The sequence below is a fragment of the Cynocephalus volans genome, chromosome 6 (assembly GCF_027409185.1).
Source record: "Cynocephalus volans isolate mCynVol1 chromosome 6, mCynVol1.pri, whole genome shotgun sequence".
Lineage (NCBI taxonomy): Eukaryota > Metazoa > Chordata > Mammalia > Dermoptera > Cynocephalidae > Cynocephalus > Cynocephalus volans.
Window position 1 is genome coordinate 134,941,193 of NC_084465.1, and position 15,593 is coordinate 134,956,785.

Genomic DNA, 15,593 nt, shown 5'->3' on the forward strand with positions numbered 1-15,593 from the left:
AAAAAGATATACCACAAATGAAACCAGAAACAAGTAGGAGTCGCTATTCTTTTTTCAGATAAAATAGACTTTAAACCAAAAAACATAAAAAGAGACAAAGAATGCCACTATAAATGATAAAGGGATCTATTCAGTGAGAAGACATAACAATCTATGCACCCAGCACTGGAACACCCAGATATGTAAAGCAAACACTGCTAGACCTAAAGAAAGAGACCCCAAAATGATAATAGTAGGGGACCTCTCATCATTGGACAGATCCTCCAGGCAACAAATCAACAGAGAATCACAGGATTTAAATGACACTTTAGACCAATTGGACCTGAAAGATATCTACAGAACATTTCTTCCACAAGAGAGTATACATTCTTCTCATCAGTACATGGAACATTCCCCAGGTCACATATTAGACCACAGATTAAGTCTCAATAACTAAAAAACAATCAAAATTATCTCAACTATCTTTTCAGACCATAATGGATTAAAACTAGAAGTTAATAAGAAGTGAAACTCAAGACTACATACAAATACATGAAAATTAAACAACAGTCTCCTTAATGACCTATAGGTCCAAGAAGAAATTTAACAGGAAATCAAAAAATATCTAGAAAACAATGAAAATAAAGACACATCATATCAAAACCTGTGAGATACGGCTAAAGCAGTACTAAGAGGCAAGTTTACAGCAATAAATGCTTACGACAAAAAGACTGGAAGACTTCAAGTGAACAACCTAACCCTATACCTAAAAGAACTAGAAAAACAAGAACAATCCCATCCCAAAGTTAGTAGCTGGAAAGAAATAATATTAGAGAAGAACTAAATGATATAGAGTCCCAAAAAAATGACACAAAAGATTAATGAAATAAAAACTTGTTTTTCTTAGAAGATAAACAAAATAGACAAACCATTAGCTAGGGTAACAAAAAAAGAAATGAAAAAAGAAAAGAGAAGACCCAAATTACAAAAATCAGAAATGAAAAAGGAGACATTACAACTGATACCACAGAAATACAAAAAAATAATAATAATAATTATAGACTATTACAAACAACTATACACCAACAAATATGAAAACCTGAAGGAAATGGATAAATTTCTGGACACATACAAACTACCAAGACTGAACCAAGAAGACATAGGAGATCTTAACAGACCAATAACTAGCAAAGAGATTGAAGCAGTAATCAATAGCCTCCAACAAAAAAAATCCCAGGACTTGATGGCTCTACTGCTGAGTTCTACCAAGCCTTTAAAGAGGAATTAATACCCATTCTCTTCAAACTATTCCAAAAAATTGAAATAGAGGTTACCCTCCCCAACTCATTCTATGAGGCCAGTATCTCCTGATACCAAAACCAGACAAAGATACAACAAAAAAAGAAAACCACAGACCAATATCTCTTATGAATATAGACACAAAAATCCTCAATAAAATACTAGTAATCAGAATACAACAACACATCAAAAAATTATACACCATGATCAAGTGGGATTCATCCCAGAGATTCAAGGATGGTTAACATACACAAGTTAATAAATATGATACACCACATCAACAAAATCAAGGACAAAAACCATATGATTATGTCAATAAATGCAGAGAAAGCATTCAACAAAATTCCCATATCCCTTCATGATAAAAGCTCTCAGCAAATTAGGTATAGAAGGGAAGTATCTCAACACAATAAAAGCCATCTATGACAAACCCATTACCAATATCATCCTAAATTGGGAGAAACTAAAGGCTTTTCCTTTAAGAACAGGAACAAGAAAAGGATACCCACTCTCACCACTCATATTTAACATAGTACTGGAGTTACTAGCCAGAGCAATCAGGCAAGAAAAAGAAATAAAGGGCATCCAGATTGGAAAAGATGAAGTCCAACTGTCCCTATTTGCAGATGACATGATCTTATATAGAGAAAAACCTAAAAACTCTATGAAAAAACTTAGAGCTAATTACTGTTTTTAGTAAGTTTTCAGGATATAAAATCAATGCCCTGAAATTAGTTGCATTTATATACTCCAATAGTGAACTAACAGAAAGAGAACTCAAGATATTAAGCCCATTTACAATAGCCACCAAAAAAATTAAGTACCTAGGAATCAATTTAACTAAGGAAGTGAAAGAGCTCTACAATGAAAACTACAAATCACTGCTGAAAGAAATTAAAGATGACATAAAAAGGTGGAAAGATATTCCATGTTCTTGGATTGGAAGAATTAACATTGTGAAAATGTCCATACTACCCAAAGTGATCTACAGATTCAATGCAATCCCCATCAAAATTCCAATAAGATTCTTTACAGAAATAGAAAAAATAATCCTAACATTCATATGGAACAATAAAAGAACCCAAATAGCCAAAGCGATCCTTGGCACGGTCCACGCCATGGTGGAATCCTGAAAAGAATAGCTTGGGCTGCCCTCTTCGAGTTGGCAAGGCCGCCAGAGGGAGAGCTGCTGGCAGGACCATGGCTATGAGCACTTGCTTTCGCTGTAAGGATCTCTGCCTTGGCATAGTGGTACTGCTTTTACCCTCTCTTTTGATGTTTTGGTCAGCGTGGCAGTTTCCTGAGTTTCCAAAAGATGCAGAAAATGACACACAAATAGTTGTTGTCATAAAATTAGATAGTCCCACCAAAGATCTGGGAAGATTGAACAATTCCAAATTGTCCCTTTTGAGTCAATTAATTATGCCAATGGATGTTTCAAAAACATCAGTCACGATTAATCATGAGCAATTGCCTTTACCAGAGAAATTAATAAATAAAAGAAGTCCCCATCCTCTTCCCACCATCTGGGTAAATGGTTACATGGGATATAAAATGGGGAAAGGAAAAATTTGGTATCCCCCTAGGGGGATGTCCGAAATATGATGTAAGTTGGCAAACATCATTTACTGGAGATTATATTAATGGCAAGAGAATGGTTGCTATTAATGGGAAATTATATGATTGGGATAAATTAAGTGTATGGGAATGAAACCATAGAATTCCCTTTACTTGGTGGTGTCCAGTTTTAAATAAATCATTAAGAATCAGGTGTTGGGATAAAAATATATGCTGTAAAATTATTAAACCTGCAAAATTAGATCTTAGAAAAATAAGAGAGTGCAACTGGTTTTGTGAGGGATGGTGTTGTGCCCAATGATACTTTGACATTTAGATCAAGATTACAGGGCCACAGCCAATGCATAACCTTAAAATGTGCATGATAATGCTGCTCAAATATCCACTGTTCTTTTTCCATATGAATAGTAGGTTCATTCCATTAGAACATAAAATCATTAGACCCCCATTAGAATTTAAATGTTAACATTTTTCCTTTTAGCAAAGTTGTATTTACATTTTAATAGCTGCCACCCTGTTAATAGGGTGGATATTAACCACAAGCTTGCTAACAGAAAAAGGTCACAAGATAACTTCAAGACAATGAAGGGATGGTTTCGATCTGATAACATGATTCCAGGAAAAAGAATCATGAGTTGATAACCTGAGACATGCTGACAAAAGGAAAGGACTGGCTGACCTCTAAAAAAGTTTCCTCCCTGCTTTTTGGACAATTGATTTAAGCTTGCTGATACAATAAAAATAGTACCCAAAACCCCCCTGCAGAGAAAAATCTAAATAAAAGGCATTGTCTCATGCTCTACTGGGCTCCAGCTGCTACACACTGACAGCATGCAGAGAGAGAACGTGCATATTGATGCATTGAGGTCTCTGTCTGTGTTTGTTATTTTCACCGACCCTCTCCATCCCTTTTTGGGTACCCATCCCTCGCTGAAGCTGGACTTCAGCAGATCCTGAGCAAAAAAATAAAGCTGGAGGTATAACACTACCTGACTTCAAATTATACTACAAGGCTATAGTAACTGGAAAAGCATGGTACTGGAATAAAAATAGACACTTGGACAGTGGAACAGAATACAGAACCCAGAAATCAACCCACATACTTACAGCCAACTGATTTTTGACAAAAACATACCTTGGGGAAAAGACTGCCTCTTCAATAAATGGTGCTAGGGATTGGATATCCATATGCAGAAGAATGAAACTAGACCTGAACCTCTCACCACATACCAAAATCCACTCAAAATGGATTAAATATTTAAGTATAAGACCTGAAACTGTAAAACTACTAAGGGAAAATATAGGGGAAACACTTCAGGAAGTAGGTCTGGGCACAGACTTTATGAACATGAGCCCAAAGCACAAGCAACAAAAGAAAAAATAAATAAATGGGATTATATCAAACTAAAAAGCTTCTGCACAGCAAAGGAAACAATCAAGAGTGAAATGACAACCTACAGAATGGGAGAAAATATTTGCAAACTATACATCTGACAAGGGATTAATATCCAGAATATACAAGAAATTCAAACAACTATACAGTAAAAAAAAAAAAAAAAAAAAAATCCAATTAAAAAATGGGTAAAGGAACTGAATAGACATTTTTCAAAGGAAAACATACAAATGGCCAAAAGGCACTTAAAAAAAAAAATGGTCAACATCACTAATCATCAGGGAAATGCAAATGAAAACCACATTGAGATATCACCTCACCTTGGTTAGTTTGGCTACAATCAAAAAGACAAAGAATAACAAATGCTGGTGAGGGTGTGGAGAGAAGGGAATGCTCCTGCACTGTTGGTGGGACTGTAAATCAGTACAACCACTATGGAAAACAGTATGGTGGTTTCTCAAACAACTACAGATAGATCTTCGATACGATCCAGCAACCCCACTTCTAGGTATATACCCAAAGGAATGAAAATCATCTTTTTGAAGGGATACGTACACTCCCGTGGTCATCACAGCTCTGTTTACCATAGCCAAGATATGGAAGCAACCTAAATGTCCATTGGTGGATGATTGGATAAGGAAACTGTGGTATATATACACAATGGAATACCACTCTGCCATAAAAAGGAATGAAATTCTGCCATTTGCAGCAACATGGATGAGCTTGGAGAAAATTATTTTAAGTGAAATAAGCCAGGCACAGAGGGAAAAATACCCCATGTCCTCACTTATAAGTAGGAACTAAGAGAGAAAGAAGAAAGGAAAGACCACACTGGTATCTTGGACTCACGGATGGGAAAAAGTATACATAGGGTTGTGGGTGGGTGGGGAGGGAAGTCAGGGATTAATTTGGTGTGGGACATGGGGAATAATTGTAATTTGTGGTAATGGGCATTCTGATACTATTTTTTTTCCTTAATTTTATTTTGTCGATATACAATGTGGTTGATCTATTGATTTGACCATCACATCCTGGGTGCAAGTGGTGAAGGTCAGCTTTGTACCCCATGAATATGCATAGCCAATAAAATAAAATTAAGAAAAAAAAAATATAAATATATATAAGAAATGCTTTGATAATACCTAGAAAGATGTGTATTTCTACTGGAAAAAAAAAAGTTTGTTTCACCAGAAGTCCAACTGAATGCAGTATATTTTCTGCTTTTTTATTAAATGTAGCATTTTTATATGAATAGTTGACATGTTGTTTGACCTGAAAGTGATGAAAGGTTACATACATTACATTCAGTAAAATACTTCTTGAATGAATATGATCAAATAAATGTGTTTTATTATGTGTCAAAAAGCCAAGCCTAAAGCCCAAATGGCTTAGATAAAACAAAAATTAAAATTGTACCACTACTTTTAGAAAACGTCCTTCATCTGTAAAAACAATGTAAGTAATACTTCCCCTCAATCCATATAAAAATATGACTAATTTTGAAAGTATGTTTAATACAGTGAATTCACACTTTTTCACCCTTTCATGCTTTTTGGCATCACTTTTCCTGTACTAAATCTGAGGGTATTTCAAATGTTCATGGAAAAATAAAATTAAAAGCTAGTATAAACCTTTCCGTGAACTTTTTGAAAACCTCTCCTTTGTATACTCATGTCCTATAGATAATTTTATATATATGTATATATATATATAAATGGATTATCAGGCTCTACCACACATGTGCAAATCATTCGTTGGTCAAAGCTAGTATACTGTGCATCACCGAAGTAGTGAAATTCCCATTAAAATGAAAGGAATTAAAGGACAAGAGTTTCACTGAAACATAACTTTACTGTTTCTTCAGGAATTCCAAATTTTACAGAAATTTGTACCATACCATAACACTGAATTGCCTTAAAATGCAACATGAGTCTGAACCTAAGTCAATAACTAAGGATCAAATGTTTTAGACATACTAACAAAATCCTAATTTTCTTTGGTCTGATCAATACCCATGTTGGTGTGCACATTGGAAAAAATGCCAACGGCAATACTCATGATATATCTGCGTATGTTGTTGCTACTTTCATCAGGGAAAAACTTATGTGACGTAAATGACTTCATTAAATTCATTTCAATCTGGAGCTAAGTCCATACAACAGTGGGAGTTATGGTTTCAGAAGAGAATGTAAAGGCCATAATCTTTAGAATGTTAAATAATGTAGCAAAAATCTAGAGGAGGTAGGAGGAGCATAACACCCATTTCCTTATTTTTCTTAGAAAAGAGTACTCATGTGTGACTGATACATGGAGTTGAAATGAATGACTCTTAACCTCCTAACAGTCTTCATTACCTTTTTTTATTAACCATCAAGGGAACTTCTAGGCTATGTCTTTCATATTGAAGAAACATTCATCTGAAATTCAGCAAGTCTCTCAATTTTATTTCTGATCCGTACTTTTCCCCCTGTTAAATCCAGATACAGCTAAATGTGTTACTCTTGTAAAAGCATTTACTGTGAAGCTTTTTTTAATAAAACTTTTAATCTCTATCCTAATCACCATATATTTGGGATGATGTTCACCCAATGTTAAGGATGGATATTTATAATTGATGTGATGATTACTTTGCCTTTTCTTTTTTGAACTTTGATGTATTTCTTGACTTTTTTTTAACGTAATGAGAATTTTTCATTGTGATTGAAAAGAATTCAAAAAATATTAATTCATTTACAGAATCTACTTTATGAAGTCTGACTTTAATATATTTCAACCAACAGAAATACATTTTAGTGGAATAATGGATTCAAGGAATCATGGTGAAAATTCCAAGCACTTTATTTCAGTTAAATGACTGATATATTTTTGTAATATAATAGGAAGTAGCTGAGATAAACAAGTACAAGATTATGTCTTTGAAAAACCTGATTGGTGAATAGACAGTTCCGTGAACTAGAGTTGAATATTTGAATTTCCAAGACCATTAGTGACCTCCTATGCTGTTTTAAAATCAGGGATCTCGGTATCATGACAGCCATAAGGCTTGCATGGAATTTGTGTTAGTCTGTCTTCTCACATTGGTGTATCAGAGGATCAGGAGCCACAGTGATCTAAGTAAATGGGTTGCAGTGATTGAGATGTCTCCAAGCGATTAAGAAATGGAAAAAGAAGAAACCATTGCTTCCTAGCAACAAGAAAGGAAAGAGGGTGAGAAGATTGATCTTACATTCCTTTTTTAAGGAAAAGAAAAGAGGCACGCTGTTTGTAATATAATTAAATGGAATGGTGGTGCTGCGGTATTTTGACAATCTACTGAGCAGTTACAAGTAAGAGCATGTTTTCAGAAATGTGCAAACTATGTCTGGCACACCAGAATTGGTATACAGCTTTTAGAACATCACTCCCTATCTCCAAACGCAATTTTATTTGATGAACAAATAAACAGTTCTCTATGTACTTTTCAGGGTTTTCTGCGGTTTTTGTTTTTTCCAAAGTAGAGCATGAATCCTTCTCAGTCTTGGAATTGAATGTTAAAAATTTAATATATTTCATGGGATATTCAACTCTCTATATAATTTTTAGGTGTTTCTTTTGTTCACTCTTAAAAGAACTTTCAAAATTGTCATGATTATGTTATCTATTAATGTTGTTTTAACATCTTTCAGAAATAATTGGTAATAAGGCCTCTGTAGCCATGGCTAGTTCTGATGTGAAACCAAAATCAATCAGTCGTGCCAAAAAATGGTCAGACGAGATAGAAAATCTGTACAGATTTCAACAAGCAGGATATCGGGATGAAATTGAATATAAACAAGTAAAACAAGTTTCTATGGTAAGATTTATGCCTCTGCAAACCTGAACTCAAAATGAGTTTGTTAGATGGTGAGAAGTATTTAACAAACAAAAAACAAGGAACCAGAGAGTAACTTCAGGGAGACTAAGGCCCAGAAGAGTGATTTGCCAGGCAGATTGGGGAAAAGGTTAGTCCCTCAGCTGGACACATTCAAAATTTTCCAGTGTTTACTGAGCAACTGTGCTCTGCTAGATGAATCTTTTATGGCAGACCATGTAAGCAGGCTCTTTTTCGCTCACTTAGGTAATTATCAGATATTCAGTTTGTTGTATAAACATTATTTCCCTCCTATTCTTTTTTATTTTAACCATGAATTGGAAAGGAGTTAATTTCTATGTTTTTTTTTATGAAGGGTATACATGACAACAAAAACTATTGTTTTGGCTGTACATTGCAGGATTTCCTGAGACAGTAGAGACAGAGCTTTGCTTTACAAAGCCTAGACCAAACTCCAGACCTGGGCACTAGTTTATGATGTGATTTTTTGGACTCATTCTACTGCCTACCAGGAGATGGAGAATTTAAGATGATTATAGAATTTGACATAGTATTCATAAACATATCAATTTTTGGCTTTGGGGTTAAAACACAGGGTTTATTATTAACTCAGCTTTTTATTTTACATTATTCTATTTTTTATTATTTGCCATTTTTCAGAGACTAATTCATGTATGGATTTTTCAGACCTTTATATAATCTCTTCTTCTTCCTTCATTCTGCTCTTTGGCCTCTACTTAATATTTCCTGAAAAAGCAGATAGGAAAAGAAATGGAGGCAATACAGAACTAAAATGTAATAGGCTCTTTAATTTAAAAGCAATAATTTAACAGACATTATTAGGATCAATGAGGAATGAAGTTAAAAATGCTGATCATTGACTACTGTGACTCTCATATCTGTCCCCTCATATCAACTAACATTTTACTCTGTCCCCATTACCGAAAGGGAGTTTTCCGTATTGTACCATCTATGGCTTTTAAATAGGTAAAACACAAGCATTTTAATGCTGTTCAAAAATAAACTTCATAACTTCCCTTAAGATTGGTAGATATACAGGACCCAGGATCAACATATTTGTGTTCTTGTCACTCCTGCACCCACACCCCCAGGCCCCAAAATGTTGTTATTGAGATAAAATCAGATTTAAGAGAACGCAAAGAACTTCCTTAAAGGGAAAGTCACAAAAAGCAATTAAGAGGAGTGGGTGGGTGTTTTTGTGTGTGCGCGCACGTAACAAAGGGAAAAATAGCCCTATTTATGACTTAGCAATCATAAAGAGGTTCTTGCATTTCAATTCAGTATGGATTTATTGGATACCACCCATGTGCAAATGTCTGTGCCAAGTGCTTTAGAAGATAAAAAATAGGTATGAGAGTGCCTGGCCTCAAGAAATCCAGCGAACCAATGGGTAGAAGGCAGGCTTCAGAGTCAGTTGGTTCAAGGTTTGCACCCTGGCTCTGCCTCTCATTAATTGGGTGGTCCTGAAAGGGTTGTTAACTTCATTGAGTCTCCATCTCCTCAACTGTAAAATGGCCACGGCAGAGCCTGCTTTAGAAAATTGTCACAAGAACTCAGTAAAATCATGTATTTGATGTGCCTGACCTTGTAGGGTTCGATAATAATTTGTTGAGTGTATGAATAGTAAGTGTTGAATGAATGATAGCTTTTATTCTCATCTTGGAGTAGAAGATCAGTAACAAAAACAACAAAACCTTATGCAAATCAGAGTATATGTGCCTTAAGACAAAGACGCACAGGAATTGAGAGGAAGACAAAATCACTTCCTTTTGGGGACAATCCTCAGAAAAGGCTTTGTGCCCCCAGTGACATTTTCAGTAGGCCCGAAAGGATGGAAGGGATGGTAACTGACAGCTTGCCTTGATGGGTACGTCCCTACCAGTGTGCAGTAGGTTTGAGCCAAGTTCTTTCTCCTTCCCCGAAGCATGCATCTTTTGGGTGCTATTAGTGCTACTGATGTCCCTGCCTCAGGAGAAGGTAACTGGATCCTATCATTCCATTCCAACAAAGGAATGAAGGTTTCCTAGATCGAATGAGAATGATCAAGTTAAAAGCTGAGAAGAAAAAAAAAAAAAATCAGAAATGGCAAGGGATGTAAAAAGAAAACTATCTGGTATCTGGAGATCAATGAGCAGAGGACGTAACTAGCTCTTTTGAAGATTATTTCATATAAAGTGGCTCTGGATGTTCTGAAGAGGTAACGGTTGCACTGTTTATTCACTGAAAGAGATGGTTTTTAGAAGCTAGTAAGTGAAATATAACCTGCTCCTGGACCCAAGGGGAAAAGAGCTTCTTGAGAACATCTCCTTTTCCTGCTGAGGGTAATTAAAGCCACAGAGGCAGGCTTTTTCCTATAATGTCTATGTCAGAGGGCCTGCTGAGATTTATCAGATACGCTGCTACCTATTTTTGCTAATTTGTGAATAAATGAGATAACAGAAAAAAAGAAAATGCATTATTAGAAAATAAAAGACATGGTGACACAGAGTGTATTTATCTTTTCTTCCAATTGAAAGCTGTGATTTCTAAGTGGGGAATCTGAGAAGGCATGCCTGTATAAATGATGCTGAAGAACAGGATTTGATTTTCTAAACCCGAATAATGGGGTTTTTGACTATGATAAAGTGCATCTCACAAAATCCAAAAGGAATGTATTTAACAATAACAAAAATGCATTAACCTGATCAAGAGGGCATAACATTGTATTTGGAGAAAAAGGGGGGAAATGTCCAAATTTTAGATCAAGCCAGATGATAAATTAAGCAAACTAGTATGGCTTATTAAAAAGAATAGTGGGGAGCAGTAGAGGACTATATTCATGACCTCAAATTTCTATTAAAAATTGGATTTCAAGGTGAACTTGAGATTTGGGCAGAAGGAAATACACATGTGCCTTTGCATATCTCTTGAATCTAGTCGCTTTAGGCACTGCACAGCATCAACAATCAAGCAGGTGGTGCTTTCAGAACAGGGCCTGGGCCTAGCCCTAATTTCCTCCTGGGGTGTTAATTTTAGAAATCGTAATGTTTAAAGTTATTTGTAAACATAAGAAGAATGAAATTAGGTTATTTTGAATGTTTTCTCTTCTTGGACACGGTATAGAAATTTAATCTAGAAATTAGGCCCTAAAGAAAAGCACTAAATTAGTTGTTCCACAGTTTAAGGTTGCAATTTAAGATGTGTTTTCTATGTGTGTACTACTCTAAAAGTGCAAGCATTTTAAAATTTAATTTTATACTTTAATATTTTGGTGTCAGTTGTACTTTTACCAATTTGATAGTAGACTCCAAGGTAAAAATAAAATTGGCATTACAATTTTTGTATTCTGGTTTTTGATATTCAGGTGGATCGTTGGCCTGAGACAGGTTATGTGAAGAAACTTCAGAGAAGGGACAATACTTTCTATTACTACAACAAACAGAGGGAATGTAATGACAAGGAGGTCCACAAAGTGAAAATTTATGTTTACTAGACTTTCTTCTTTGCACTGTCAAGTGTATTTTGAGAATTCATTGTTTGATTCTACATCATGTAAATCTTCGTCATTTAACAAAATCATTAGAAGCGCAGTCTTCAACTTAATGTTTTGAAACACAAAAGCCATGAAACTTGGTGTCTCTTCATCACTGTCTTGTTCTAAAATATAGCTGCAGAAGCCCTAAAGTTGTAACCTTCTTGGTCCTGCTCTTTCTGACCATTTTAACTATGGTAGAATAACCATGGTGCACGGGGAGAAGCCCCCTTTGAAACCATTCCAGTGTTTAGGCTAGTGATGCATTTTCTTATAGCAGATACTATTAGCACTGCGCCCATAACCCCCTCCTTGCTAGAACATCGTGGCCTCAGGGTTTCCTCTTGCCTCTGGAATCCTTTGCCTCTTGCTGGGCAGACTGGAAATGCCAAGGAATAATGCCCCCCTGGAAGCAGCCCTCTACCGATGACTGATGGGGAGTAGGTGTATAAATCCCCCAAGACCTTGTAGCTCAGGAGGAATGTCTGAGGAGTGTTTTACACTGGCTCCCAGAGTCTCCCCAGTAGAATTTAAGCTTTAGTCACCTGCGGTAGTACCCGACTGGAAGAGAATACTTTTTTGGGTGCCTCCCTGCCTGACCGCTTTTCCCATGCCACCAGTGGTTCTTTCCCTCCTGAACAGAAGCCTTGCACTTGAAGACTTGTCCCAGGTTCAGCCTCTAGGTTCCGCCACCTGACACAACTTACGTTTTCATGCTGCCTGGAATCACTGCCGAAATGGCGTAAAAGGGTCAGCGAGCAAGGAAGGCAATATTAACCTTTAGCCTTAAGAAGTCCCCTTCTCAAAAATTAGTGAGTCTTGAGTGTTTTGACTAGAATCAAAGTAAATGAAAGATGTTCTTTTAATTTTAACTACATTTTCACTGATGAGATTTTTCTTATTTGTCACCATTAAAAAGTCCTGACTTTTAGACAGATTTTTCAATAGGGGCTCATATCCGTCCATTCAACTTTAGCTCCCATTTTCCAGAACCACTCTCTTCCCCACGAAACTCCGTGAGTTTTCCCAACTCAAACTTGTGTTTCTTCAGCATTTTTTCTTTTTTAACGAACGCATTGTGGAAAGGATAAATAGATTGGCAAGCCTCTTTTGTTCCTTCCCCAACGCTGCCTGGAATCACCTTACTTACTACTTCTCTGTACCTCCCTGCTCATGATTTTTACCATCTTCTTCTAGATTTGGCTGAGCATAAGAAGTCTTCTAAATCTTATACTGCGCTTTTTAAAAATTATTATTATTTCTCGTAAAACCCATTGTAGTAGACAGAATAATTGCTCCCTCGCACCTCACCCTCGACCCCCAAAATGTCCACATACTTATCCCACGAACCTGTGACTATGTTAGCTTACACTGGCAAAAGAAACTTTGCAGATGTAATTAAGTTAAAGATACTGAGATGGAGAAATTATCCTGGATTATCTGGGTGGGCCCAATTGTAATCACAAGGGTCCTGTTAAGATGGCGCCAGGCGCGTCAGATTTAGAGAAGATGGGACGATGGAAGCAGATGTCTGACTGATGAAGGAAGGAGCCACAGCAGAAAGTGTCTCTGGAAGCTGGAAAGGGCAGAGAAACGGATTCTCGCTCCAGAGTTTCCAGAAGGAACAATACCTTATTTTTACCAAATAAGACCCATTTCAGACTTCTGGCCTCCAGAACTGTAAGAGAATAAACTAGTGTTTTCCACTATTCCGTTTGTGCTAATTTGTTACAGCAGACACAGGAAACACACCTACACAGAAAGATGAAACAGAAAACTATCCATAGCCTTGAAGTCAGCCTAGTGTCTGACTTCATGGTCTGCCATTTGGGGGCCATGAAATGCATTTTGTTACAGGTAAGATCCATTCCAAGGAAGTTTGTCAGGTAGTTTTTGCCTGGAACAGTCTCAGTAATTAGCTTGAATTCTAAATGCCATCTTATCTTTCTGCCACAAGACACACTTCAGAAACATGGCCCTTGAGACCACATGCCATTTTGGTTCTTTGAGTATCTGTGACTAGTGTTTTCTTATTATGTGTGTCTTATGATGGACATAGCTGGTGCTTTCACATCTTGCCAATCTTCCTTAGAAAATGTCAAATAAATTCCTTTCTTCTGGGTTACTTTCTGGCCACCTTTTATGAGGTGCTTGTTTGTACTGACCACCATGGTGCTGCTGAGAGTGCCATGTGCAACCACTGCCAGCTGCTCGTAGCAGATGGGCCTTTACTGTGGTGGGTCTCGGCTCACAAGCCTGAGTGCAAGATGGTGACAGCCTCTCTGCCAAGACAGCTGCCCAGTCCTGCTCCATACCAGATGCTGGTGCTCAGCTTCAGTCACAGGTGTTCTAATGCCCAGTGAAACAAGGTACACAGCTGCCACTTTCAGACTACAGGCTGCAGCAGCAATAGGGTCAGATTGTTGAGCTTTGGGTCCAGTATCCAAGGATGAATGAAAATCACTGAGGAAATTCTCTTGCTAGAGGGCCAGAAACTCAAGAGTTTGCTACTATTAAACTCCACATGGTGACTGTATTAGTTTATTTCTGGTGCTTATAACACAATACCTGAAACTGGGTAACTTATAAAGAAATGAAATTTATTTCTTACAGTTTTTTTTTAATTAAAAAATATTTTTTTGGGAGGGGGCACCCAGATTATTTCTCACAGTTTTGGAGGCTGGGAAGTTCACTGTCCAGGGGGTGCATCTAGTGAGGGCCCTCCTCTGCATGGGAACCCTCTACAAGGTCTCCTGGTGACACAGGGTATCACACGGCAAGAGAATGGCAAGAGCAAAAGAGCAAAATTCACTTGCTCTCCTCATAAAGCCATCAGAACCACACCTAAGACATCAGTTCATTTATGAGGGCACAGTCCGCATGACCCAATTACCTCTCAAAGGGCCCACCTTCCACCACCATATTGGCAATAAGTTTCAACATGAGCTTGGGAGACAGTAAAATCACAGCATTCTGCCCCAGCCCCCCAAAATTCATGTCCTTCTCACATACAAATACATTCATTTCATCCTCATAGTCCCCAAGTCTTAATTTATTCCAGTACCAACAAAAAGAAATCCAAAGTCCCATCTGTGAAATTAAAACAAGTTACCTGCTTCCAAGATACAATGGTGGAACAGGCATAAGATAGTCCTCACAATCCAGTCACCACTCAGAGGCCCCACCTTTCAAATACCATAATGGAATTTCCCACCACCTTAACACTGTTACAGTGGTGATCAAGTTTTCTACCACATGAACTCTTGCATTGCACATGTCAAGAAGCTGGCAATTGCTCATTCACCATGAATTTCCCAAAGATCAGCGGTTCTCAAACCTGGTTGCACATTGCAGTATCACAAGGAGCTTTTTAAAAAGTGCTCATGCCTAGGCCCCACCCCATTCCTGTTAAACCATAATCTATGGGGGTGGGACACAGGCATTGGTTTTCATTTTACAAATGCAAAAGCAAAATCTCTTCAGGTGATCTTAAGTGTTGAAAACAGCAATCAAGTTTGAAAACTATTGCTCTCAGTTCTTGATTTTTATAGGACAAACAGTCACAGTCCAACCATCCCGACTGCCATCCTTGGGCCTAGATCCCAGATAAGTACTTGGCATACAGAGAAACATTTTCAGGCATGTCTGTGGGGATGCTTGCCTCACATGTGTGACTGTGGCAACCCACCTTGAGCAACACCTCCTTGCCCCAGTCATGCACCACAAATGTCTGTGGTCACAGCTTGTGGCCAGCACATTCAAGATAAATTTTATCAGGACTTAGGTTCTCTGTCTGATTTCTATAAACCAAAATGGTGAACTCTTCTTCTATGAAGATCACCAAAGTATCAACAAATTTGTGATCTGAGACCTCTGCTGCTTCCAGAGATGCCTGAACTAGGTCAGATCCTCAGGGCACTAGGCTCCATGAAACTAGGATACCTCCCATCTTGTCTGGGAAG

General features: G+C 37.3%; 1 protein-coding gene across 1 annotated transcript; it reads left to right on the plus strand.

Moving 5' to 3' along the window:
- The first annotated feature begins 7,943 nt into the window (after window positions 1-7,943).
- On the plus strand, window positions 7,944-11,592 carry MEIG1 (meiosis/spermiogenesis associated 1). The gene is made up of 2 exons (XM_063098609.1): window positions 7,944-8,081; window positions 11,464-11,592. Exons 1-2 carry the CDS (start codon window positions 7,944-7,946, stop codon window positions 11,590-11,592), a joined length of 267 nt encoding a protein of 88 aa, XP_062954679.1.
- The last annotated feature ends 4,001 nt before the right edge of the window (window positions 11,593-15,593 follow it).